The sequence below is a fragment of the Schistocerca nitens genome, chromosome 6, assembly GCF_023898315.1.
Source record: "Schistocerca nitens isolate TAMUIC-IGC-003100 chromosome 6, iqSchNite1.1, whole genome shotgun sequence".
NCBI classification, from domain to species: Eukaryota; Metazoa; Arthropoda; class Insecta; order Orthoptera; family Acrididae; genus Schistocerca; species Schistocerca nitens.
In genome coordinates, this window is record NC_064619.1 from 126,306,127 (window position 1) to 126,333,537 (window position 27,411).

At 39.4% G+C, this 27,411-nt stretch overlaps 1 protein-coding gene across 3 annotated transcripts in view; it reads right to left on the reverse strand.

Annotated features, from left to right (window-relative positions):
* Window positions 1-27,411, reverse strand: part of LOC126262859 (carcinine transporter) — a 452,804-nt gene that overhangs the window by 135,834 nt on the left and 289,559 nt on the right. For all 3 annotated transcript variants that reach the window (XM_049959724.1, XM_049959725.1, XM_049959726.1), the window contains exon 8: window positions 2,716-2,837. In XM_049959724.1, the coding sequence (XP_049815681.1) occupies window positions 2,716-2,837 (122 nt within the window). The remainder of the gene's footprint in view (window positions 1-2,715; window positions 2,838-27,411) is intronic.

Genomic DNA, 27,411 nt, shown 5'->3' on the forward strand with positions numbered 1-27,411 from the left:
CTGCCTTCTGTTGCCAATTTCTAGAATTATTTCAAAAGAAACATTACCGAATGTAGCAGCTGTTGTTGGGAATGGCTGAGCCAATATGATGGTACTGATCTAATTTCATACACATACTCATTGAGTTTTGCAGTTTGCTGTAATTCTGCCACAAATATGTCATGTTTGTTATGTGAGCAACAAATTTTGGAAGCTCAAGGGGAAGACATTGCTCAATACTCACTTTATACTGTTTTTCCTGGGAGGATAATTATACTTTCTGTCATAATTATTTTAAAACTTGTAATCTATCAGAGAACGGCAGTAAATATGAAAAATAAATCTTGAAGCTTGGTCTTTTTTTAGTATGAATTACTCTTGAAGATACATCAATCACTTATGTGCCAGTAATGACAGATAATGACAAATGTCTGGTTTCCTAGGCCCAATATTTTTCAATGTGGCTGGTCTCCAACGTGTTCAGTTTGCTGTGCTTTTTCGTTGCTTTTGCAAGAGTGATCTGACTTTTTTGTATACTATGGGGTATCAGTTCTGTCTCTTACTAATTTACTTGGTATAAATCTCTCAATTACTGTTGATACTGTTTCCTTTCAATCAACACACATTTAGTCTATGCTGGCATAGTTAGTTTGGAATGAATGGAAATTCTCTCGTAGAAAGGTACCATCAAATTTTCACCTGCTTTTTTTAAGTAGATATATTTTACATTTATTTTTGACTAGCTTAGCACCTGCTGCTTCGCTCACATAGACTGTATAGCCTGCAAAGATTTTTTTATTTATTTTTATTTAATCTAATTTTTATGATGTTCACAAATTGCAACACCTTATAAGCATTTCAGGCAAATTAAATCCATATAAGATGGTATTTTCTGAATGTACTTGTGATCAAAAAGTAATTCTGTTAGCTGGAGTCCAACATTTTTTTAAATCATGCCTTTTGCATTCTTGAGGAGATATTTCCATAGAAACTTCCATCTTGTAACAAATATTTCTTTATATACCGGTATAACTAAGAACTGAAATACCAAATTTCATAAATTTAGCTTTAAAGTTGTTTTTAATACAATGAAATATTTTCTTAAGAATTTGCATCCCATATTGCACCCCCTTAGGGATTGAATTTCCAGAAACACCGAAACACATATTTTTATATTTCTAACAAAGAAGTTAAATACCATCTGGCATAGATGTAGCTTTAAAAATCCTTTAGTAGTTCTTTCATAATTATTTTCAAAAAAACTTTCACCTACTATTTTACCCCCTTAGTGATGCTGAAACCTGTATTTCTTTATTTCTGACTGAGAAACCAAATACCAGTTTTCATAGGTCTAATTTCAAAATTGCCTTACTAGTGACATTTTTCAAATAAATAAATAAAAATAAAAAAAGACCCTTGATCTCCTATTTCACCCCCTTAGGAGTGGCATTTTGTACAATCCCTTCTTAAAGAATATGTGATCCACACTCTCTCCTAACCTCAATTTTCTATCCTTAGCAGTTTGGGCTGGGAAATGATGAGTCAGTGAATCAGTCTGACCCTATTCTGCCCCCTTAGGAGTTGAATTTCCAAAAACAGTGAAACATGTATTTTTTTCATCTCCAACCAAGAAACCAAGCACTAATTTTCAAAGACTTAGCTTGAAAAAGGCTTTCATAATGAAATAGTTTCCTAAAACATTTCATTCCCTATTTTACCCCCTTTGAGGTTGAATTTCCAAAAACAGTGACATGCATCAGTTTTATTTCTAACAGAGAAGCCACAGACAGATTTTTGTAGTTCTGCTTCAAAAATATTTGCACAATGAAATATTCCCATAATAACTTTCTTCTCCCATTTCACCATCAAAGGCGTTGAATTTCCAAAAACAGTGACACACATTTTTTTTTATTTATGAGGAGCAAAATTTAAATTTTCACAGATTTAGCTTTAAAATACTTTCATAATAAAATATTGTTATAAAAAAATCTCAGGCCTTATTTCACCCCCTTAGGGGTTCAGTTTCCAAAAACACTGAAACACATACTTCTTCATTTGTAACCGAGAAGTCAAATACCAATGTTCGTACATGTAGCTTTAGTGATTCTTTAATAAAGATATATTTTCAAAAGAAGCTTTCACCCTCTATTTCACCCCCACAAGGTCAAATTTCCAATAATGCTGAAACATGCATTTCTTTATTTCTGACTATGAAACCAAATACCAATTTTACTATATCTAGCTTCAAAATTACCGTAATAGCAACATTTTTCAAGAAAACCTTTCATACCCTATTTCACCCTCTTAGGGTTGGAATTTCGAAAAATTGCTTCTTGAACAGTGCCTACTGTATAAAACCCACACCTCCAAATATCAAGATTCTATCCTTACTGGTTTGGGCTGGGCGATAATGAATTAGTCAGTCAGTCAGGACATTGCCTTTCATATATAGGAATGGGTTTGGATGTTGTAGTACTCAGTTTCATTACAGTGACTTTGTGGTCACTAATCCCGGTATCCAACATAATGTTTCCTTGTTGCTCAGGGTTATTTGTTGCTAATCAAGTGTGTTTTCACAACCATTTACACTTTGAGTGGGCTCCTGAACTGACTACTCAACATAATTTTTGAATAAAGCATGTAGTACAGTTTCAGACTATAAAAAATTTGTGTTTCAGCATATTATAGTTTTAAAGCAAATTGCAAAAATGGTAAATAATACAAGAGCATTCTTACCAATTCAGTGTAATTAATGCAGTCTTGAGTCGCATGTTTGGCGTCCTGCACAGAGCCATAACACCTGGAGTCTCATGTAAACGTTTCTCTTCACTGAGTGAACGTTTTAAAGTCATGCGTTGCTAGTGAACAAAGAAAACTTTATTAACATTTCTTTACATTAACTGATTTATTTTAAGGCACTAGAATATGATGTAAGACTATAAGGAGTCTATATGAGCACATCACTATAATGCATGGTTCAAATTTTCACAACTACTTTAGGTTGTACAAGAAGATCCTAAGGAAATTGATTTGTAAAACTCAGCAACTTAACAATAACAGATATATAAGTGAATGCAACAATAAATTTATGGCAATGCAGGACACTGTCAAGGGAACACCGAAAACCAGTAATAACCTGAAGCAAGGAATGTATATGAGGGGTGTTCAATAAGTGATGCAACACATTTTTTACTTGGAAAATTTCAGTTGAAAAAAGGTGAAATTTGTTGTGGGACATCATGGAATATTCCTGCTTCAGCACCTATAACTGTAACAGAGGTGTGTTCCAAGCAGAGAGCTGTCACTGAGTTTCTTTTGCAGAATATCAGAGCATCATGGATATTCACAGCTGCTTGAAGACTGGGGCAGAGACATTGCAGTGAACAAAATCACAGTAGGTTCCTGGGGGCATCTGCCATGATGATAAGGTCGCGCAAATGTGTCCAATCTTCCGTGTGCCGCCTGGCCACACATGCAGAAATGACTTCAGCATGTCTGTTGACACAAAAATGCAAATGAACTTCTGTTTCTACATGACAATGCGAGGCCTCACACTAGTCCGTGCACCTGAGCAGAGATCACAACAGTTAATTGGACTGTCCTTCCTCATCCCGATACAGCCTGGATCTCGCTCCTTCCGACTTCCATCAGTTTGGCCCAATGAACGATCCACTCTGTGGGAAGCAGTATGTAAATGATGGGGAGGTTATTGATGCAACAAAACATTGGCTCCTACATTGACCAGTAGAGTGGCACCACACAGTCATACAGACTCTCCCAGTATGCTGGTGAAAGGCTGTCATTGCATTGTGTTAAATGAAGATTATGTTGAAAAACAGGGTTTTGTAGCCAGAAGAGTGAGGAGTAATACAGTGTATTGGAATCCTGGATAAAATCAACTTGCTTTCAGGAAAAAATTGTTGCATTACTTACTGGAAGCCCATTGTGTATATGCTACAGTAGTAATCTAGTTACAGACACAAGAGAAATATGTGATACATTTATTCTACACTTCACCAGCAGTGCTAATAGCCTATCATCTGTGTGTACATTCCCTTCTAAAGCTTTCATAATGAAAAGTACAACAACGGTAACATCACTATTTTACCACTTGCATTCAAACATTAAGTTCCGAAAATTATGAGATTGATGAAGCAGTCATGCTTCTAGCACTGATGGATTACAATAAAAGTTGACATTCAAAGTACTAAAACACTGAGTGACATTATCAACTGTTCTATGTGTATTGGAATTTTTCCTGCAGCTTTCAAGTGGACTTAGACAGTTCCACTATTCAGGAAAGGCAATAGGCACCACATTAATTACTTTAACTGCAACCTATTAAACTTCCTTAGAATATTTGAAAAGTTCACCAACATAAATCTAATGATTTTTCTTGAAACAAACTTATTATCAGAACACCAGTTTGGCTTTTGGAAAAACAGATCAATGAGTGATGCAATTTTCATTGTCACAGACTACATTATACAAGTGTGTTTAATGAGAAATACTATCTCCTGCGCCCTTTACAGACATCACAGAAGTAGTTGATCTTTTAAACCACTCCCAGCTGTTAGATAAGCTGGAAACTTAGGGAATTAGAGGTGTCTGGAATGAGTGGTTCCACTTGTATCTTTCAAACAAGAAACAGCTGGTTGAGCTTACAACTTAACAAAGAAGAAAGTCCATTCAAGGCTTCAGCCTAGGGCCTTTCCTCATATGGTATACATCAATGACAGAAAAATTTGCCATCTACAGTTCCTGCCATTTTTCTGACAACATAAACCAGATCTTCTGGAATGCCTCACCGGAATGTGTGAGGACTGTAATAATTGATACCACTTAATTCATTACTGGCTATTTAACAACAAACTACTGCTAAATAAGAGCAAACAGCCTCCACGGCCTTCTAGGCCATCACAGAACAGTAGAATCCATGCAGAGCTCTTATCTCTTCATAATCAAGTAATAGAACAAATAAATGAAATAGATTTTCTTGGACTATGGATAGACATTTCTCTACAGTGTAATCTGCACAAAAATGCGCTACTTAAAAGAATGTGCAGCTTTTGATATGTTGCAAGGGTATTCCAATAAAGCTGTGACTTCGTTATGTATAGATCATTTTATTTTGTTCTAGTGCATTCAGTTGTATCTTATAATATACCTTCTTGGGTATATTAGATTAAATGTATACACAAGAATTTTTATGGTGCAGAAAAGGATCGTAAAGATAACAGGAAAGAACCATGTCACACTACTACAAGAGCAATATTCAAGGCACTAATTTATTTAGTTTATTTATTTTGCATATGGAAATACCGTGACAATATTTTTTATAAGTACAACAATATGTAAACGAAATGTATAAAACAAAACAATTTGTAAATAGTACATGTGTAAAAAACAAGCAATAGCACAAAAGGATAAAGTACAAACACTCGAGACAAAATAACTACACATTAAAAGCTTGGCAAGCCTGTCTAGAAACTCATTCATATATTTAAAGCTCAATATCTAGATTGCACAGCCAATCCAAAGCAGAGGGTTTCACATATATGACCTCAGAGACAGGTCCGGCATATCTTCTTAAGGGGCATTCCTCAATAATATGGCAGACGTTCTGTTCTGGTGCTCAACAGTCACAGGGTGATGAGTCACATAGACCACACTTGCACTTACATGCATTGTATCTTGCATGGCCCGATCTTATACGGTTTCATTTAGTCCAGGTACATCTCTTAACCCCCCCCCCCCCCCCCCCCCCCCCCGCCTCCCCCCATGAACCATGGACCTTGCCGTTGGTGGGGAGGCTTGCGTGCCTCAGCGATACAGATGGCCGTACCATAGGTGCAACCACAACGGAGGGGTATCTGTTGAGAGGTCAGACAAACGTGTGGTTCCTGAAGAGGGGCAGCAGCCTTTTCAGTAGTTGCAGGGGCAACAGTCTGGATGATTGACTGATCTGGCCTTGTAACATTAACCAAAATGGCCTTGCTGTGCTGGTACTGCGAACGGCTGAAAGCAGGGGAAACTACAGCCGTAATTTTTCCCGAGGGCATGCAGCTTTACTGTATGGTTAAGTGATGATGGCGTCCTCTTGGGTAAAATATTCCGGAGGTAAAATAGTCCCCCATTTGGATCTCCGGGCGGGGACTACTCAAGAGGACGTCATTATCAGGAGAAAGAAAACTTGCGTTCTGCGGATCGGAGCGTGGAACGTCAGATCCCTTAATCGGGCAGGTAGGTTAGAAAACTTAAAAAGGGAAATGGATAGGTTAAAGTTAGATATAGTGGGAATTAGTGAAGTTCGGTGGCAGGAGGAACAAGACTTTTGGTCAGGTGAATACAGGGTTATAAATACAAAATCAAATATGGGTAATGCAGGAGTAGCTTTAATAATGAATAGGAAAATAGGAGTGCGGGTAGGCTACTACAAACAGCATAGTGAACGCATTATTGTCGCCAAGACAGACACGAAGCCTACACCTACTACAATAGTACAAGTTTATATGCCAACTAGCTCTGCAGATGATGAACAAATTGATGAAATGTATGATGAGATAAAAGAAATTATTCAGGTAGTGAAGGGAGACGAAAATTTAATAGTCATGGGTGACTGGAATGTGAGAGTAGCAAAAGGGAGAGATGGAAACATAGTAGGTGAATATGGATTGGGGAAAGAAATGAAAGAGGAAGCCGTTTGGTAGAATTTTGCACAGAGCACAACTTAATCATAGCTAACACTTGGTTCGAGAATCATAAAAGAAGGTTGTACACATGGAAGAATCCTGGAAATACTAGAAGGTATCAGATAGATTATATAATGGTAAGACAGAGATTTAGGAACCAGGTATTAAATTGTAAGACATTTCCAGGGGCAGATGTGGACTCTGACCACAATCTATTGGTTATGAGCTGTAGATTAAAACTGAAGAAACTGCAAAAAGGTGGGAGTTTAAGGAGGTGGGACCTGGATAAACTGAAAGAACCAGAGGTTGTACAGAGTTTCAGGGAGAGCATAAGGGAACAAGTGTCACAAATGGGGGAAAGAAATACAGTAGAAGACGAATGGGTAGCTCTAAGGGATGAAGTAGTGAAGGCAGCAGAGGATCAAGTAGGTAAAAAGACGAGGGCTAGTAGAAATCCTTGGGTAACAGAAGAAATATTGAATTTATTTGATGAAAGGAGAAAATATAAAAATGCGGTAAATGAAGCAGGCAAAAAGGAATACAAACGTCTCAAAAATGAGATCGACAGGAAGTGCAAAATGGCTAAGCAGGAATGGCTAGAGGACAAATGTAAGGATGTAGAGGCTTATCTCACTAGGGATAAGATAGATACTGCCTACAGGAAAATTAAAGAGACCTGTGGAGAACAGAGAACAACTTGTATGAATATCAAGAGCTCAGATGGAAACCCAGTTCTAAGGAGGAGGAGGAGGAGGAGATTAGTGTTTAACGTCCTGTCGACAACGAGGTCATTAGAGACGGAGCGCAAGCTCGGGTGAGGGAAGGATGGGGAAGGAAATCGGCCGTGCCCTTTCAAAGGAACCATCCCAGCATTTGCCTGAAGCGATTTAGGGAAATCACGGAAAACCTAAATCAGGATGGCCGGAGACGGGATTGAACCGTCGTCCTTCCGAATCCAGTTCTAAGCAAAGAAGGGAAAGCAGAAAGGTGGAAGGAGTACATAGAGGGTCTATACAAGGGCAACGTACTTGAGGACAATATTCTGGAAATGGAGGAGAATGTAGATGAAGAGAAATGGGAGATACGATACTGCGTGAAGAGTTTGACAGAGCACTGAAACACCTGAGTCGAAACAAGGCCCCGGGAGTAGACAACATTCCATTTGAACTACTGACAGCCTTGGGAGAGCCAGACCTGACAAAACTCTACCATCTGGTGAGCAAGATGTATGAGACAGGCGAAATACCCTCAGACTTCAAGAAGAATATAATAATTGCAATCCCAAAGAAAGCGGGTGTTGACAGATGTGAAAATTACCGAACAATCAGTTTAATAAGCCACAGCTGCAAAATACTAACGTGAATTCTTTACAGACGAATGGAAAAACTAGTAGAAGCCAACCATGGGGAAGATCAGTTTGGATTCCGTAGAAATATTGGAACACATGAGGCAATACTGACCTTAAGACTTATCTTAGAGAAAGCTTTTGACAATGTTGACTGGAATACTCTCTTTCAAATTCTAAAGGTGGCAGGGGTAAAATACAGGGAGTGAAAGGCTATTTACAATTTGTACAGAAAGCAGATGGCAGTTATAAGAGTCAAGGGACATGAAAGGGAAGGAGCGGTTGGGAAGGGAGTGAGACAGGGTTGTAGCCTCTCCCCGATGTTATTCAATCTGTATATTGAGCAAGCAGTGAAGGAAACAAAAGAAAAATTTGGAGTAGGTATTAAAATCCATGGAGAAGAATTAAAAATGTTGAGGTTCGCCGATGACATTGTAATTCTGTCAGAGTCAACAAAGGACTTGGAAGAGCAGTTGAACGGAATGGATAGTGTCTTGAAAGGAGGATAAAAGATGAACATCAACAAAAGCAAAACGAGAATAATGGAATGTAGTCGAATTAAGTCTGGTGATGCTGAGGGAATTAGATTAGGAAATGAGACACTTAAAGTAGTAAAGGAGTTTTGCTATTTGTGGAGCAAAATAACTGATGATGGTCGAAGTAGAGAGGATATAAAAGGTAGACTGGCAATGGCAAGAAAAGCGTTTCTGAAGAAGAGAAATTTGTTAACATCGAGTATAGATTTAAGTGTCAGGAAGTCGTTTCTGAAAGTATTTGTATGGCGTGTAGCCATATATGGAAGTGAAACATGGATGATAAATAGTTTAGACAAGAAGCGAATAGAAGCTTTCGAAATGTGGTGCTACAGAAGAATGCTGAAGATTAGATGGGTAGATCACATAACTAATGAGGAGGTATTGAATAGAATTGGGGAGAAGAGGAGTTTGTGGCACAACTTGACTAGAAGAATGGACCGGTTGGTAGGACATGTTCTGAGGCATCAAGGGATCACAAATTTAGCATTGTAGGGCAGTGTGGAGGGTAAAAATCATAGAGGGCGACCAAGAGATAAATACACTAAGCAAATTCAGAAGGACGTAGGTTGCAGCAAGTACTGGGAGATGAAGAAGCTTGCACAGGATAGAGTAGCATGGAGAGCTGCATCAAACCAGTCTCAGGACTGAAGACCACAACAACAACAACAACAACATCTCTTCAGGTCAAAGCCTGGTAATTTCAGAGTAGGATCTTGGATACCTTGTTTATTAATTACAGAATCATTCCAAAAGTGCCGCCATTGCTCCTTGATGTCAGGTTCATGTTCTTGTGTATTAACCCATATAGGCTTCCGTGACTTCAAGCGGTTCAATGGTATTTGGTTCAAAATATCGTGGATTGGTAGATTCTGCAGGTAATCTGAGTCATGAATTTTTGACCACTCTCTTGCTGCTGCTTCTTGCCTTCACAATTATGGAGGTCGGATATTGCTTAGAGTTCGCAGCCAAGGGACTGGGGTGGATTTAATAGTACCCGTTATTATCGTCATACACTCATTCAACTGGACGTCAATTTTCTTAGTATGAGTGCTCGAATGCCAGACAGCAGAGCAATATTCGGCAACAGGATATACCATCGCTATTGTGGCAATACGTAAGTTGGATGCTTGAGCTCCCCAAGTCAACCTAGCCAATTTTCTCAAGATGTTGTTGCGACTCTTTAGCTTTTGGCTTACGTTTTCTAGATGTTTTTTGTAAGTCAGCGAGCAGTCTAGTGTTATGCCAAGGTATTTGGGGTTGAAGTTGTGTTTGACTCTTTCTTCACAGAAGTTCACATTCAGTTCCTGGTGATCCAATTTACTGTTGAAGTGGAAAGCACACACCTCAGTCTTGGTTGGATTAGGGCAGAGTCACCATTTTTTATAATAGGAATTCAAGGACTCCAGATCTTCTGTGAGTACGTTCGCTCCTTCCCCAAGTGTTTTAGTTTGTACAACTAGTGCCAAATCATCGGCGTAGAAAAATTTCCTGCTGACTGTATTTGGCAAGTCACTAATATACAAATTAAAAAGGGTTGGAGCCAACACAGATTCTCGAGAGGCCTTTTTTTTTTTTTTATACGATCTGCTGGTGTTGTGGCCGATGCTCACTTTGAAAGACCTGTTTGTCAGCATGTTGTTCATTAAGGTTGCCAGTTTTAAACTGGTTATGTGTCTCTTGAACTTAAGCATAAGACTCTGAAGCCATACAGTGTTGTATGCTGACGACAGATCAACAAAAGCTACACTTGACTTCATCCTGTTCTGGAATCCGCTTTCTGTATATGATGTTAGGGCTAAAACTTGTTCGCCACAGCTGCGCTTGTTTCTGATACCTGCCTGATATGGAGGGGTTATTCCATCCACGATGTCCTGCGTCCTATTAAGTATTAGGCGTTCCAACAACTTCAAGCATACACTCAAGAGGGTGATGGGGCGGTAGCTGGTTGGATCTTTGGGTAGCTTTCCAGGTTTAAGGATTGCTGGCATGTGGGCTATTTTAAATTGTGGTGGGACTACTCCAGTGTTTAAAATGTTTGTGTAAAAGTTTCTTAGCCACACTTTTCCATTAGGTCAGAGGTGTTTTATAAATTCTGGGAATATACCATCCAATCCCGCTGCTTTGTGTATTTTTAAGGTCTTTATCACACCCTTGATTTCCTCTTCGCTAAATGGTAACGAAAGCGATGTATCGTCATTCAGAGTTTTATCAAGTTCTTGTAGTTCTTCTTTAGTTTCTGCTTCAGTTAGTGGATCAAGAGGGGTTTTCTCAGCACGCGCCTTTATGTGCAATGCCATCTCCGATGGTTTTATTTTAGGTTCCTGGTGGCGTGCTGAAGAGGAGTTACCAAGTTTCCTCAATAATGACCAGGCTTTTCTGCTGGAACGTGTAAAATTCAGCTGGGACGTGAGTTCCTGCCACTTGTGTTTTCTGTGTGTGTTTAGTCCCTCTAATATTTGTCAACCGATTTCAGGGTTTCCTGTTTCTTGGTATTTATCATAAAGTTTGTTAATATTTTTGTCCGAGCTAGGAATATACTGTTGTCTAACTCCGCATGGTATATTCCTTTTGGCTGCAGCGATGATGACTCCAGTGAATCGTTTGTAGTTTTCTTGCTTTGGGGTAATTAAGTGCCAAATTTTGATCAACTTCCTGAGCATATTTTGTCCAATTGGCTTTCTTAAAGTTCCATCGCGGTTTATTGATAGATTTTACTACTGGGACTTGGAGGCCTATGTTAAGTATGGTGGGACAATGTTGGCTCTTTGGAAAGTGTTTCAGGACTCTTTTTGTATGGTATGGTGGGACTCTATTCTGATCAGTGGACACAATGCAGAGATCAAGATTGGTATCTGTTTGCCATCTGGCCAACTGGAATGTCTTAGGGTCCTTGGCATCATATATCACGAACATGTCTTGTGCTTCAATCCACTCAGACAGAGTTTCTCCATTTTCATCGACGTTGCCATGCCCCCAGAGAGTGTGGCGGCTATTAAAATCCCCCACATACACGCAGGGGTTGGGCAGTACTGGTAAAGCTGGTGTTGGCCATTTACTTTGTGGGGGCATATAAACAGCTGCTATGATCACTCCATTAAGTTCAATAGCAATTATTTCTATGTCATTAATTTCTTGGCATATCGCTTCTTTGTATCCAGCAATGTTGTTACCAAGATACAGAGCGGATCCATGAATGTGCAATGGCAGTGCTGTGACCATCCTGTAGCCTGGAATGGTGCATGCTGTTATGCGCTCCTGCACTTGATGAGTTTCTTGAGTGCTATGAGTCAATTTTATGATCGTTAGCCAGATTGCTTATGAAGTCACATTTATCCCTTGTCAAGCCTTCTACATTAATTTGCAGAACATGGATGATGGGTCCAATATCTTTAGTCTGTTGGCTCTCAGAAGAGCCTTTCTCAATGATAGCATTCTTCTTTTTCTTGTTTTGTCACTGTGTGTGGCCATGAGAGATCTATGATCTAGTTCGGCCGCCATTTGTGTAGACTTTCTGCCGTCCTGCTATCGCAGACCGTTGCCCGGGGTGCACCATCTTGGAGGTGATCTACATGTCCCAAGGCACTAATTATTTTACTTGTTCCATTTATTTAATTATTGAGACAGTCACTTTCATAAAAAAATAATCTGCTTTTCTTCCAACTGAAAATGGTGTTCATTGCCATCACACTAGAAGCCACAACAACATCCATCTAACAATTCATAGGCTTAATAAAGTTCACAATAGTTTGAGACACACTGCCTGACAATAAAAGTGAGGCATACAGAAGATATGGTCTGATGTTAATGGAATTTCATACATGTACATACCATCAGTGGGTATGTAAATAATTAGATTTGAAAGTCTCTGTGACAGATTGAGTGGCCGCCAGAGTGCATGTGTGTTGTTTCTGTTTAGTGTTGTTACCAGGCTTAGTAGGGTATAAGGGATATGAACAGCATCAGATGTTGAGTGATCACTGTGAAGGACATGAGATGGGATGTACTCATGTGGCAGTGTTAATAGTGTACAACATAGTTTGAAATGGGCCTCACTGTGGATCTCCATTTGGCCAGCTGGTTAAATCATGCCCGCCATTTGTGGGGCATTCAGAAGTGACAGCAGCCTGATGTTGAGCGCACATGTCAACAAGGTTTCTGTTGACTATGTCTGACAACAAGGGAGTATCACTGATTCATGCACCAAGCACATTGTAACTCTCTGCATCTGTGTCTGCCATCCCAAAACTAGTAATAGACTACCTTTAACATTCCATGTCATTCCGTGCCATTGGCCAAGGACTAGCCATTGCCAGACTAGGGAATTACAATCCCATGCATAGGCTCCCACTAACACTACAAGAGAAACAGCTGTGTTTGGAGTGCTGCCATGACCAGGAAGCAACAATCACTGCTGACTGACAGCTTTGGATTGTATTCAGCAACAAAACATGGTTCCACACTAACCTAGATGTCCATTGTTGGTGAGTAAGGCAGCAACCTAGGAAGAGGAGGGGAGGGGTAGAAAACCAATGTGCACTCCGTGTGCATACTGGGGTGAGTCATTACAGATGTGGAAAGGGTCCTTCCGGATGCCATGAAGGGTACAGGGTGCATCCACCTGCAGGTGGTTGCTCATGTTGGCACCAATAATGTGTGTCGCTATGGATTGGAGGAAATCCTCTCTGGCTTCTGGCGGCTATCTGATTTGGTGAAGACTGCCAATCTCGCTAGCAGGATGAAAGCAGAGCTCACCATCTGCAGCATCGTCAAAAGGACTGACTGCGGACCTTTGGTACAGAGCTGAGTGGAGAGTCTGAATCAGAGGCTGAGACGGTTCTGCATCCGTGTAGGCTGCAGATTCCTCGACTTGCGCCTTAGGGTGGTGCGGTTTCGGGTTCTGCTGGATAGGTCAGGAGTCCACTACACTCAGCAGGCGGCTACATGGGTAGCAGGGGTTGTGTGGTGGACTGGCCAGTTTTTTAGGTTAGGTGGCCTCGGGCAAGTACAGAAAGGGCAACAGTCTCAAAGGGTGTGGGGAAAAGTCAGGACATGCAGGGACCAAGCAGTAGTCAGTATTGTAATTGTAAACTGTCAAAGCTGCGTTGGTAAAGTACTAGTACTGGAACTTCAAGCACTAATAGAAAGCACCGAAGCTGAAATCGTTATAGGTACGGAAAGCTGGCTGAAGGCAGAGATAAATTCTCACGAAATTCTTACAAAGGCACAGGCGGTGTTTAGAAACGATAGATTGCATGCAACCAGTGGTGGCATGTTTGTCGCTGTTAGTATTAGTTTATCCTGTAGTGAAATAAAAGTGGATAGTTCATGTGAATTATTATGGGTGGAGGTTATACTCAACAACCAAGCTAGGTTAATAAATGGCTCCTTTTACCAACCTCCTGACTCAACAGCATTAGTGGCTGAACAACTGAGAGAAAATCTGGAATACATTTCATATACATTTCGTCGGCATGTTATAGTCTTAGGTGGAGATTTCAATTTACCAGATATAGACTGGGACACTCAGATGCTTAGGACGGGTGGTAGGGACAGAGCATCGAGTGACTTTATACTGAGTGCACTATCCGAAAATTACCTCGAGCAATTAAACAGAGAACCGACTCTTGGAGATAACATCTTGGACCTACTAATAACAAACAGACCCGAACTTTTTGACTCCGTAAGTGCAGAACAGGGAATCAGTGATCATAAGGCCATTGCAGCATCCCTGAATATGGAAGTAAACAGGAATATAAAAAAAGGGAGGAAGGTTTATTCGTTGAGCAAGAGTAATAGGAGGCAGATTTCAGACTACCTAACAGATCAAAACGAAAATTTCTGTTCCGACACTGACAATGTTGAGTGTTTATGGAAAAAGTTCAAGGCAATCGTAAAATGCATTTTAGACAGGTACGTGCTGAGTAAAACTGTGAGGGATGGGAAAAACCCACCATGGTTCAACAACAAAGTTAGGGAACTACCGTGAAAGCAAAGAGAGCTTCATTGCAAATTTAAACGCAGCCAAAACTTCTCAGACAAACAGAAGCTAAACGATGTCAAAGTTAGCGCAAGGAGGTTCTATGCATGAAGCGTTCAGTAAATTAAAGTAAAATCTATGTACCGACTTGACAGAAAATCCTAGGAAGTTCTGGTCTTATGTTAAATCAGTAAGTGAATCGAAAGAGCATATCCAGACACTCTGGGCCGGCCGGAGTGGCCGTGCGGTTCTAGGCGCTTCAGTCTGGAGCCGAGCGACCACTACGGTCACAGGTTCGAATCCTGCCTCGGGCATGGATGTGTGTGATATCCTTAGGTTAGTTAGGTTTAAGTAGTTCTAAGTTCTAGGCGACTGATGACCTCAGAAGTTAAGTCGCATAGTGCTCAGAGCCATTTGAACCATTTGAACCAGACACTCTGGGATGATAATGGCATTGAAACAGAGGATGACATGCATAAAGCTGAAATACTAAGCACCTTTTTCCAAAGCTGTTTCACAGAGGAAGACCACACTGCAGTTCCTTCTCTAAATCCTCCACAAACGAAAAAAATGGCTGACATCAAAATAAGTGTCCAAGGAATAGAAAAGCAACTGAATAGAGGAAAGTCCACTGGCCTGACGGGATACCAATTCAATTCTACACAGAGTACGTGAAAGAACTTGCCCCCCTTTTAACAGCCGTGTACCACAAGTCTCTAGAGGTACGGAAGGTTCCAAATGATTGGAAAAGAGCACAGGTAGTTCCAGTTTTCAAGAAGGGTCATCGAGCAGATGTGCAAAACTATAGCCTATATCTCTGACATCAATCTGTTGTAGAATTTTAGAACATGTTTTTTTGCTCGCGTATCATGTCATTTCTGGAAACCCAGAATACTCTGTAGGAATCAACATGGATTCCGGAAACAGCGATCGTGTGAGACCCAACTAGCTTTATTTGTTCATGAGATCCAGAAATATTAGATACAGGCTGCCAGGTAGATGCCATTTTCCTTGACTTCTAGAAGGTGTTCGATACAGTTCCACACTGTCGCCTGATAAACAAAGTAAGACCAGCTGTGTGGCTTTATTGAAGAGTTTTTAGCAAACAGAACACAGCATGTTGTTCTCAATGAAGAGACATCTACAGACGTTAAAGTAACCTCTGGCATGCCACAGGGGAGTGTTACGGGACCACTGCTTTTCACAATATATATAAATGACCTAGTAAATAGTGTCAGAATTTCTATGCGGCTTTTCGCGGATGATGCTGTAGTATACAGAGAAGATGCAGCATTATAAAATTGCAGCAAAATGCAGGAAGATCTGCAGCGGATAGGCACTTTGTGCAGGGAATGGCAACTGACCCTTAACATAGACAAATGTAATGTATTTCGAATACATAGGAAGAAAGATTCTTTATTGTATGATTATATGATAGCGGAACAAACACTGATAGCAGTTAGTTCTGTAAAATATGTGGGAGTATGAGTATGGAATGATCTGAAGTGGAATGATCATATAAAATTAATTGTTGGTAAGGCGGGTGCCAGGTTTAGATTCATTGGGAGAGTCCTTAGAAAATGTAGTCCATCAACAAAGGAGGTGGCTTATAAAACACTCGTTCAACCTATACTTGAGTATTGCTCATCAGTGTGGGATCCATACCAGGTCGGGTTGAGAGAGGAGATAGAGAAGATCCAAAGAAGAGTGGCTCATTTCGTCACAGGGTTATTTGGTAAGCGTAATAGCGTTACGGAGATGTTTAGCAAACTCAAGTAGCAGACTGTGCAAGAGAGGCACTCTGCATCGCAGTGTAGCTTGCTGTCCAGGTTTCGAGAGGGTGTGTTTCTGGATGAGGTCGAATATATTGCTTCCCCCACTTATATTTCCCGAGGAGATCACGAATGTAAAATTAGAGACATTCAAGCATGCATGGAGGCTTTCCGGCAGTCATTCTTCCCGTGAACCATATGCGACTGGAACAGGAAAGGCAGGTAATGACAGTGGCAGGTAAAGTGCCCTGTGCCACACAGCGTTGGGTGGCTTGCAGAGTATAAATGTAGATGTAGATGTAGATGAAGAGGTCTTGGTCATCCAATGTTCTGGTAAGTCACAGTTTGGGGAGCCATTGTATATGACTTCTGGTCATGGCTAGTAGTGACTGAGACAACTGTGACAGCAGATTGGTACATCAGGGACATCCTGTGTCCTCATGTGTTACCTCTCATGCGATAGTATCTCAGTGTCATTTTTCAACAGGGCAATGCTTGTCCACATGTAGCATACATCTGCATGATGCTGAGGTAATCCTGTAGCCAGTAAGATTCCCACGTCTGTTCCTGATAGAACATGTATGAGAGCAACTTGTACATCAACTGCATCCCAGAGCCAATATTCAAGAAACTGAGGAACAGTTACAACTGTTGTAGGCCAGCTTGCCTCCAGAGAGGCTACAACTGCTTTATGACACCCTTCTCAACTGAATCACTGCATGTGTCCAGGTCAGGCGGATTGCAATGTCATACTGATATGTGAGCTTGTACAGACAAGTTCTTTGTAAATTTGGTTTGATATTGTAACCACCAAAATAACATCATGTAGCCTCTCAAAGCCTGAAGCTTCATTTCATTTCATCCACCTGTGTGCTTCACTCCCTTTTGCCAATCAGTGTATGTGAGGAGATTGCTTTATTATAAATTACCAACTTCTATAAAAAATAAAAATGGCTTCTTTAGGAAGAATGTCACAAAATTACTCCTTCAACATAGTTCTGACTCTATGAATGACTACAAGAAGACCAATTTACATTAACATGCCACTTTCAATCTGTATACATAATATAGTATCTATTTATTTTTATGCTACTTCAGTCAAAGTAATATGTATTAAACCAGAATGATTAATCCTCCTAGAGTAACACAAAAAGTGTTGAGTTCAGGATGTAAAAGAAGGAAACTAGCTTTTCAATGAATTTGGCAGCTTCAAAGACATTTAAATCAAAACATCTTGACATTGTTCGCATATTTTTACTTGTTAGTATTACTATCCATGTTACATAATATAATGTGTCATGTCGAGTAAAGTAACATGATAGATAATGTCATGCCGTATAACATGACACATGCCATCATGGCATTTGTCATGTCATGCAACATAACATTAAAGTTTAGGATGCATGCATGCCCACTCTGGGATGCTTCCCATTATAGATGCACTTCCACTCTCAGATATTTCCTGTTGTAGATGTATCCCACTCTACAGAAGCACGTAAATTTTTGTCTGTTTTTTCCTACACCCCTCACCATATATGTAACAGGGGGTGGGTTTGGAGGAGAAATAGTCCCTAGGGGAAAAAAATCAACCCCCTCCCCCATCCAGAAATAAAAAAAATTGTTTTAGCATCCACCCAGGAACAAATCCAAAACCCAGAAATTTTATCCCCACCAGAAAAACTTTTTTAGCTATTACATGTATGCTCTTCAAGAATATGATTTCATAATTGTTTGATATGACTGGTGCATCCTCTGGATTTTGGGCACAGTCTCATGGACTTTTGTGTACGCATTGCAAGCTGCAGGTGTGCCAACACCTTGCAGCTAAGAGAGCTCACTGCACCAGGGAAGTAGAGTTCATTCATAAAAAAAGCATGATTATGTCAAAATGTTTGGATTTTAATACCTTCGAAGCTGCCAGATAAGTCAGTAAGCTAGTTTATCTTCTTTTACATCTCTAACTCTGCCCAGGAATACTCATCTTTTTTTTTTGCTATGATAGGAACATTTTTCATTCCGGTTCCCAACTTTTACTCTACCATAATTTTGACACCAAACTGCCACAGTTTGGCAACTGATGTAGATTTTTGTTGACTCGGGCAGTGAATGATCCGGTACAGGGTTTTTTATTGTCTTTTGAACCATGTTGCTTGAGTTGGGTTTCATTATTCTGGTGTCTCTACAGTTACCCGCATAGTATGACAGAACCTGTCCAGTATAGTCTACTGTATCCTCAGAGCACAGAAGTCTCACCACCACGTCAATGTCACATGCATGCAGGAGGTTTTTTGTTTTATTTTTCAAATTTTTTATGTTTTACCAATTAATTTTAATTATTTTGTTATTTTCTTTTATATTTTTTAATTTTTAAAAATTTTGTTTAACGTTTTTATTGTTTCTGTTTTATAATTTTTTCTTTCGTAGTTGCACATATTTTGTTCACAAACTGGGACTGTAAACCCAAACACATGAAAAAACCATAAATACATAACACAGTGCAAAAAATAACAGCAAACAAAACCACAATACCAAACAAAATATTAAATATTGTGTGAAGTTTGTGATAATAATGCATGTAATTAGTTTATACTACATAGGTAAACCTTCAAAATGACCTTATTACATAGAAAAACTTACTTAAAAGCTTAGTATATCACAAGCTGAATGATTTGCATAACAAATAATAAAAAGCATACCTCTTGTTATTATCTCTTATCTTAAACTTCCTGCCATTAATTATTTAAAGTATGCAATAATAGAAATTGACAATTAAGATACTTCTGCAAGAAAAACTCGTGAATAATTTTGGTGCAAAATTTTGAGCAACCAATCATAATTAAGTACATGTACAATTGACTGAAATAAGCAAAAAATTGTGAAACAATGTATAATGATGAAATACTGTCAACTTTTCAGTCCTGTATGAAAATTGACAAACTTAAGCTTGTTTTGTCTGAGAATAAATTTTCTGCAAGATAGCGTAGTAGTTTTTTTAAGAAAATGCAGTAAGACATCTTCTGTTGGTTAGAAATAAGGTGACCTTTTTCTTTACAATTATTTTTGTAGTAATTTTTGGATTTTTTAAATTTTTTATGTCATCATCAATCAAGTTTGAAATGTTTCATCAAACAGTATGTCATTTTGTGCAGGGCTGGTCATAATTCTGATTTCATTCATGCACATCCAAACATTTTTCAGTGGTTTTAAGCCACTGGTGAATAGAATATTTAATATATAAATAATGAAACAATCGTCAACCATTTTTAAATTATATCCAGATGCAGCACTTAAACTACAAACACATTTTTATGAAACACAGTTTCATGTCCAAGTGTGTGGTTTTCTGCACATAGAACCCAAACATTGAAAGACTTTTTACAACTACTTCTTATAATTACCATAAGAGTATATTTTTTATATTCATCTGCATCACTTTAAAACTCTCAGCATGTGCAATTCATGTAAAACTGAACTTTCTGTGCACTTTATGTGAAACTTTACACCACTATATCATGGCAATGGATAAAGCTTTTACAGAGCAACAGGACAACCATTAATTAAATGTATTTATCTACTTAGTTATAAAATTCAAACCAATTTGTTCAAGTCTGAGACACAGAAGTGGCGCACTTCAGAAACGTTCCAGGAAAAGGTGTTTTTGGCACATAAAATGCAAACAGTTAAAACTTATCTTAGACCAAGGTCTGATACAGTGGACCACAGTTGAACCATAAGTCTCACTCGAGTCTGAAGTTGTTTTAAGGGTGACTGTTTTTGCACATAAAATCCGAACTTTGTATGTACAGATGGTGCAATTAGCTGAACATTAATTTCTGTCCAGTTAAAATCTTTTGCAAAAGGAATTAATCAATTTGAACAGTTTTCTTGGGTGCCACCTCCGGTTTGTTGTTCAAACCTTGCTTAATGTACTGTAACAAGCTATGGTGAGAGATGTTCGAATGGCTATTCAAGTGGCTGCTAGTCTGGGTTAAACCAAAATCTTTTTAACCCATGTTCCTAGCTCAAACATGAACCATGTGCCAAGATCCCCACAAAATGAGATTAGGTGCGTGACACTTTAATACATATTTGTTACAGCACTTCCATGCTATGACAACAGAGAGAGTAAAAACATATATTCAGTTGTTTAGTATGTAGTCTGCTCATATATATACATATGTGTTGACAAGGCAAATCAGATGTTAAGATTATAGTTTATGTAATTACTTCATTAAGCGCTACACTGTAATGAATTTAAAATTTTAATACAATTTACTGAACTAATAAACAAGAATTCATTCATTACATGGAAAATAAGAAATCTGAGCTTAACATCTGAAACTAAATAAAGCCAGATAGTTTGTCCACAGGATCTCTGGGAGGATTTTACTGAATTTTAAGATTTTCACAAACGTATTTTCACAAACATATTTTCTACTCCAACAATTTTTGTAGTTTTAAGTTCTTCATTACTTTGTAATCTCAATAGTATGATCATTAATTTACAATATAAAGTGTCAGTTTTCAATTTGATGTTGTGTAGCATTTGTCTTTGCAATGACATTACAAATCACGACCAAATAACTGTTTTTTCAAGATAATTACGATAACCTTATCATAATACCATAGTATTTGACAATTCATTTGTAAAGGGCAAATGTTTATTTGCCATTCCTAGTGCTCTTCACCTGTGCTCTAACAGCTATGCGGTTCTGTACTGTGTACATGCTCCTGATTAACATTCATTATTGGGGTTGTTTCAAATCCTAATAGTGTTATTACTTTTCTGTCGAGAAAAATATTAAATTATGAGACTGACTCTAATGCTTGCCTCCCTCCTCCCTTTCATCTTTCTGCTTTATCTATCCTTGTCCTCGCTATAGGCAGGTCTCTCTCAAAGTGGGGTCTGAATGACCTGCACTTCTTTTTTAACTTCCCAGTTATTCCTCTCCACTCCCCAATGAAGCAACTGTTACCTCTAAAAGTTAGGTAGTGTATGGCATTTACTTTTATGTGTCTATCAACAGAACTATATATTTATACCTAAAAACAAAGATGATGTAACTTACCAAACAAATGCGTTGGTATGTTGATAGACACACAAAAAAACACAAACACACACACAAAATTCAAGCTTTCGCAACCCACGGTTGCTTCATCAGGAAAGAGGGAAGGAGAGGGAAAGACGAAAGGATGTGGGTTTTAAGGGAGAGGGTAAGGAGTCATTCCAATCCCGGGAGCGGAAAGACTTACCTTAGGGGGAAAAAAGGACAGGTATACACTCACACGCACACACATATCCATCCGCACATATACAGACACAAGCAGACATTTGTAAAGGCAATGAGTTTGGGCAGAGATGTCAGTCGAGGAGGAAGTACAGAGGCAAAGATGTTGTTGAATGACAAGTGAGGTACGAGCGGCGGCAACTTGAAATTAGCGGAGGTTGAGGCCTGGCGGGTAACGGGAAGAGAGGATATACTGAAGGGCAAGTTCCCATCTCCGGAGTTCTGACAGGTTGGTGTTAGTGGGAAGTATCCAGATAACCCGGACGGTGTAACACTGTGCCAAGACGTGCTGGCAGTGCACCAAGGCATGTTTAGCCACAGGGTGATCCTCATTACCAACAAACACTCTCTGCCTGTGTCCATTCATGCGAATGGACAGTTTGTTGCTGGTCATTCCCACATAGAAAGCTTCACAGTGTAGGCAGGTAAGTTGGTAAATCACGTGGGTGCTTTCACATGTGGCTCTGCCTTTGATCGTGTACACCTTCCGGGTTACAGGACTGGAGTAGGTGGTGGTGGGAGGATGCATAGGACAGGCTTTACACCGGGGGCAGTTACAAGGGTAGGAGCCAGAGGGTAGGGAAGGTGGTTTGGGGATTTCATAGGGATGAACCAAGAGGTTACGAAGGTTAGGTGGACGGCGGAAAGACACTCTTGGTGGAGTGGGGAGAATTTCATGAAGAATGGATCTCATTTCAGGGCAGGATTTGAGGAAGTCGTATCCCTGCTGGAGAGCCACATTCAGAGTTTGATCCAGTACCGGAAAGTATCCTGTCACAAGTGGGGCACTTTTGGGGTTCTTCTGTGGGAGGTTCTGGGTTTGAGGGGATGAGGAAGTGGCTCTGGTTATTTGCTTCTGTATCAGGTCGGGGGGGGGGGGGGGGTAGTTGCGGGATGCGAAATGTTTTCAGGTTGTTGGTGTAATGGTTCAGGGATTCCGGAATGGAGCAGATTCGTTTGCCACGAAGACCTAGGCTTTAGGGAAGGGGCCATTTGATATGGAATGGGTGGCAGCTGTCATAATGGAGGTACTGTTGCTTGTTGGTGGGTTTGATGTGGACGGATGTGTGAAGCTGGCCATTGGACAGATGGAGGCCAACGTCAAGGAAAGTGGCATGGGATTTGGAGTAGGACCAGGTGAATCTGATGAAACCAAAGGAGTTGAGGTTGGAGAGGAAATTCTGGAGTTCTTCTTCACTGTGAGTCCAGATCATGAAGATGTCATCAACAAATCTGTATCAAAATTTGGGTTGGTAGGCCTGGGTAACCAAGAAGGCTTCCTCTAAGTGACCCATAAATAGGTTGGCATACGAGGGGGCCATCCTGGTACCCATGGCTGTTCCCTTTAATTGTTGGTATGTCTGGCCTTCGAAAGTGAAGAAGTTGTGAGTCAGGATGAAGCTGGTTAAGGTAATGAGGAAAGAGGTTTTCAGGTAGGGTGGCAGGTGATCGGCGTGAAAGGAAGTGCTCCATCACAGCGAGGCCCTGGACGTGCGAAATATTTGTGTATAAAGAAGTGGCATCAATGGTTACAAGGATGGTTTACGGGGGTAACAGATTGGGTAAGGATTCCAGGTGTTCGAGAAAGTGGTTGGTGTCTTTGATGAAGGATGGGAGACTGCACATAATGGGTTGAAGGTGTTGATTTACGTAGGAAGAATGACAATGGATCAGGCAGCCTTCAGATCACGGATAGCCTGGGTTTCAGCAGTGGTGATGTTGGGAGTAGGATTAAGGTTTTTCAAGAAGGATTGAGAGGCAAGGCTAGAAGTCAGAAATTCCTGGAAGGTTTGGAGAGAGTGATTTTGAGGAACAGGAGGTGGGTCCTGCTGTGACGGAGGACGGAACTTTTCCAGGCAGGGTTCAATTTGGATAGTGTCTTGGGGGGTTGGATCATTAGGAGTAGGATCAGGATTATTTTTCTTCATGGCAAAGTGATATTTCCAGCATAGAGTACGAGAGTAGGACAGTAAATCTTTGACGAGGGCTGTTTGGTTGAATCTGGGAGTAGGGCTGAAGGTGAGGTCTTTGGATAGGACAGAGGTTTCGGATTGGGAGAGAGGTTTGGAGGAAAGGTTAACTACTGAATTAGGGTGTTGTGGTTCCAGATTGTGTTGATTAGAATTTTGAGGTTTTGGGGGGAGTGGAGCTGGAAGTGGGAGACTGAGTAGATGGGAGAGAATGAGTCTGTGTGCAATGAGAGGAGGTTGAGGTTTGCTGGAAAGGTTGTGGAGGGTGAGTGAGTTGCCTTTCCGAAGGTGGGAAACCAGGAGATTGGATAGTTTTTTGAGGTGGAGGGTGGCATGCTGTTCTAATTTGCGGTTGGCCTGTAGGAGGATGCTCTGAACAGCCGGTGTGGATGTGGGAGAGGAAAGATTGAGGACTTTTATTAAGGATAGGAGTTGACGGGTGTGTTCATTGGCTGAGTTTATGTGTAGGTGAAGGATTAGGCGGGTGAGAGCTATGGATTGTTCAGTTTGGAACTGGTATAGGTACTGATGGAAAGAAGGGTTACAGCCAGAGATGGGAACATTAAGTGTGAGGCCTTTGGGGGTAATGCCAAATGTCAGACAAGCCTGAGTAAATATATTTAGCCTCCTGAAGGTGAGTATGGAAAGCAACTCTGTCTTGTAATTTTGTAATATATTTCTTTGCAGTTTTGCTGTCAGTTTCAGACATTCTGTTTTACGAACAAATATGCTACATTAAAAAAAAAGATCTGGTACAGTAGAACAAATATACAACTGTTGTCAGGTCACTGAAGAAGCCAATCATATACTGCTCACAGTTTGTAAGTCAAACACATCGTTAGCAGACCCTCTGGCTACAATTGTATTACTTTTTCACTTTTACTGTGTTTTGGCTGCAACAGAAGTATTTTTTCCCAATGGAAACCTGAGGTACACATTTGTGAATGTTCAGCATTTTCATGTGCAAGTGCTGCCAGCTTTGAGCATTACTATGAAAATATCAGAAAGTCATTGTAGCAGTGTGCAGCAGCTTGTGACTGCCAGAATACACAGATGTGGTTGGTTTGCTTTATTCTGTTGTATAATTGAATATTATTTTTGTTATTTTGCATGGTAATTATTGAATGATCATTTTACTATTTACCACAACAGAGAATATTTCATAATTAGTTCTTTTAGTCTATAAAATGAAAACAAGTGTACAAAGAATGTTTTGACAAGGGGTACATAATTTTTTATAAATCTTGCATCCAAATCATTAAAAACATCACCTACAAGCATTACCACACACATAAAGAAACAACTTCCTTCCACGAGAAAAAAATTCAGATCTGAAAGGGTCAATGAACTAAGTTTTGTAAGTAAATATTACTGTGATATAATATTTGCACTATGTCAGCATTAGTCAGTTGCTATTTAAATATTTTTAGTATAAAGGCAAACATTTTCTAGATTATTACATAAACTCTGCTCACTGTCCACTTTAAATGTTTCCTGCTGATTACATGAATGCAGTGAGTAACACGAGAGATGAGGATTCAAAGTTGTGTGAAGCATCTCTCTCGTGTGTTCAATATGAGTTTTCCACACCCCAAGCAATACTATCAACTAATGTACTGAAAAAAGCCACTCCTAGCAAACATCACGCAAATGCAGAGGTGAGAAAAAATCAAACTTTGTCTTTATTCCACCAAAATATATGTAGCCTCAAGAATAAAATAGACCAGTTGCTAATAAATTTAAAAGACGAGTGTGAAAGTGAGCCTGATATACTGTGTTTCTCAGAACATCACGTTATGAATGGGATCCACATGATACAGATTGAGAACTTTAGTTTAGCTACTCATTACTGTAGATCTGTTATGGAAAAAGGTGGTGTTGCAATATTTATAAAATATAATATAGTGTATAAATCCCTAGATTTAAGCAAATACTGTGATGAACAATATTTTGAGGTGTGTGGCATTGAGTTAACAGCAGATAGTGCAACTGTTACTGTTCTGGCTGTTTACAGAGCACCTGCTGGAAATCTAAATGTATTTCTAAGACAAACTGAATCACTTCTGGCCCACCTATGTAGGAAAACTAAATCTATCATTGTTATGGGTGACTTCAATGTGGACCTTTTAACAGAAAATAGAAACAAGACAGATTTTGAACATTTAATGTACTGTTACAATTTAGTACCAGTGGTGGACACTCCAACTAGAGTAACTGCCAGCTCTAGCACTTTAATAGGGAATGTATTTGTAGATAAGGATATTTGCAATAATTTAACCATGAAAAATATTATAAATGGGCTCTCTGATCATGAAGGGCAATTCCTCACTCTAAACCAAATGAATGTACAAAGAAAAGAAAATTTCATTTGGAAAACATTTAGGATTATAAACAGACACACCACTGAAACCTTTAATCAGCAATTACGGCTTGTGGACTGGTCTCCTGTATATGCTACAGTTGATGTTAATGCAAAATTTAATATATTTATCAATGAAGTTACAAGCCTTTTTGAAGAAGCATTTCCTAAAAAATCAGTGAGAGAAAACCTGTTCAAATCTGGAAACAAGCCTTGGATTACTAAAGGCATCAAAATCTCTTGTAAAACAAGAAGGGAACTATATGCTGCAGCCAGGAGTTCAAATGATAACAGTAGGATTACACACTATAAAATCTACAATAAAGTTCTGAATAAGACAATTCAGGCAGCAAAGAACATGTGCTTGAAAGCAGAAATTGACAACTCGAGCAATAAAGTAAAAACTATCTGGAAATTTGTAAAGAAGGAAACGGGGAAAAATACAGTTTGTAGTGAAAATATCCAAATCAAAAGTGAGGGTAATCTTGTTAGCGATCCAAAAACAGTTGCAGACACATTCAACTACAATTTTTTAACAGTAACAGAAAAAATAGGTTTACAAGGGTCCATGAAGCAAGCCATCAATCTTTTGAAAGCTAGAGTACCTGGTTCAGTACAACACATGAAGGTAAAAACAGTCACTGTTCAAGAAATTGAAAGAGTTATTAAATCCCTGAAAAGTAAAAACTCTGCTGGAATTGACAACATTTCTAACAAATTATTAAAATACTGCTCCAGCCATGTAAGTAAAGTCCTTTGCCACATTTTTGATGCGTCACTTAAGCAAGGAATAGTTCCTGAGAGGCTTAAGTATGCAGTTGTAAAACTGCTGTATAAGAAGGGGGATAAGACGGATACTGCTAACTATAGGCCAATATCACTACTGACAAGCTTTTCAAAAGTTTTAGAGAAACTAATGCATGCCAGGATAGTTAAGCATCTCAGTGAACACAATAGCTTCAGCAAAAGTCAGTTTGGATTTCAGAAAGGTTTGTCAACAGAAGATGCAATATTTGCAATTACTGGCAAACTCTTGGAATCTATCAACAAAAAACTGAAAGTGATTGGCATATTTTGTGACCTAACAAAAGCATTTGACTGTGTAAATCACCAAATTCTTTTACAAAAAGCTGCACATCTCGGTATAAGTGGTGCAGCAGGGAAATGGCTCGACTCATATCTGTCAAACAGAAAACAAAAAGTTGTAGTAGATAGTCAAGATGGTGTCCCAATATCTTCAGAATGGGGTACCATTACATGTGGAGTGCCGCAGGGCTCAGTTCTGGGCCCCCTACTTTTTATTATATTTATAAATGATCTTCCTCTCTCTACAGAATATTGTAGATTCACCATTTTCACAGATGACACTACACTACTTATTGATAATTCGGAAGATAAGCTTGAGGTAACAGCAAATAAGGTTTTAAATGAAACGGTGAACTGGTTCAGCATTAATGGTCTTATTTTAAATTACTGTAAAACAAACTACATTC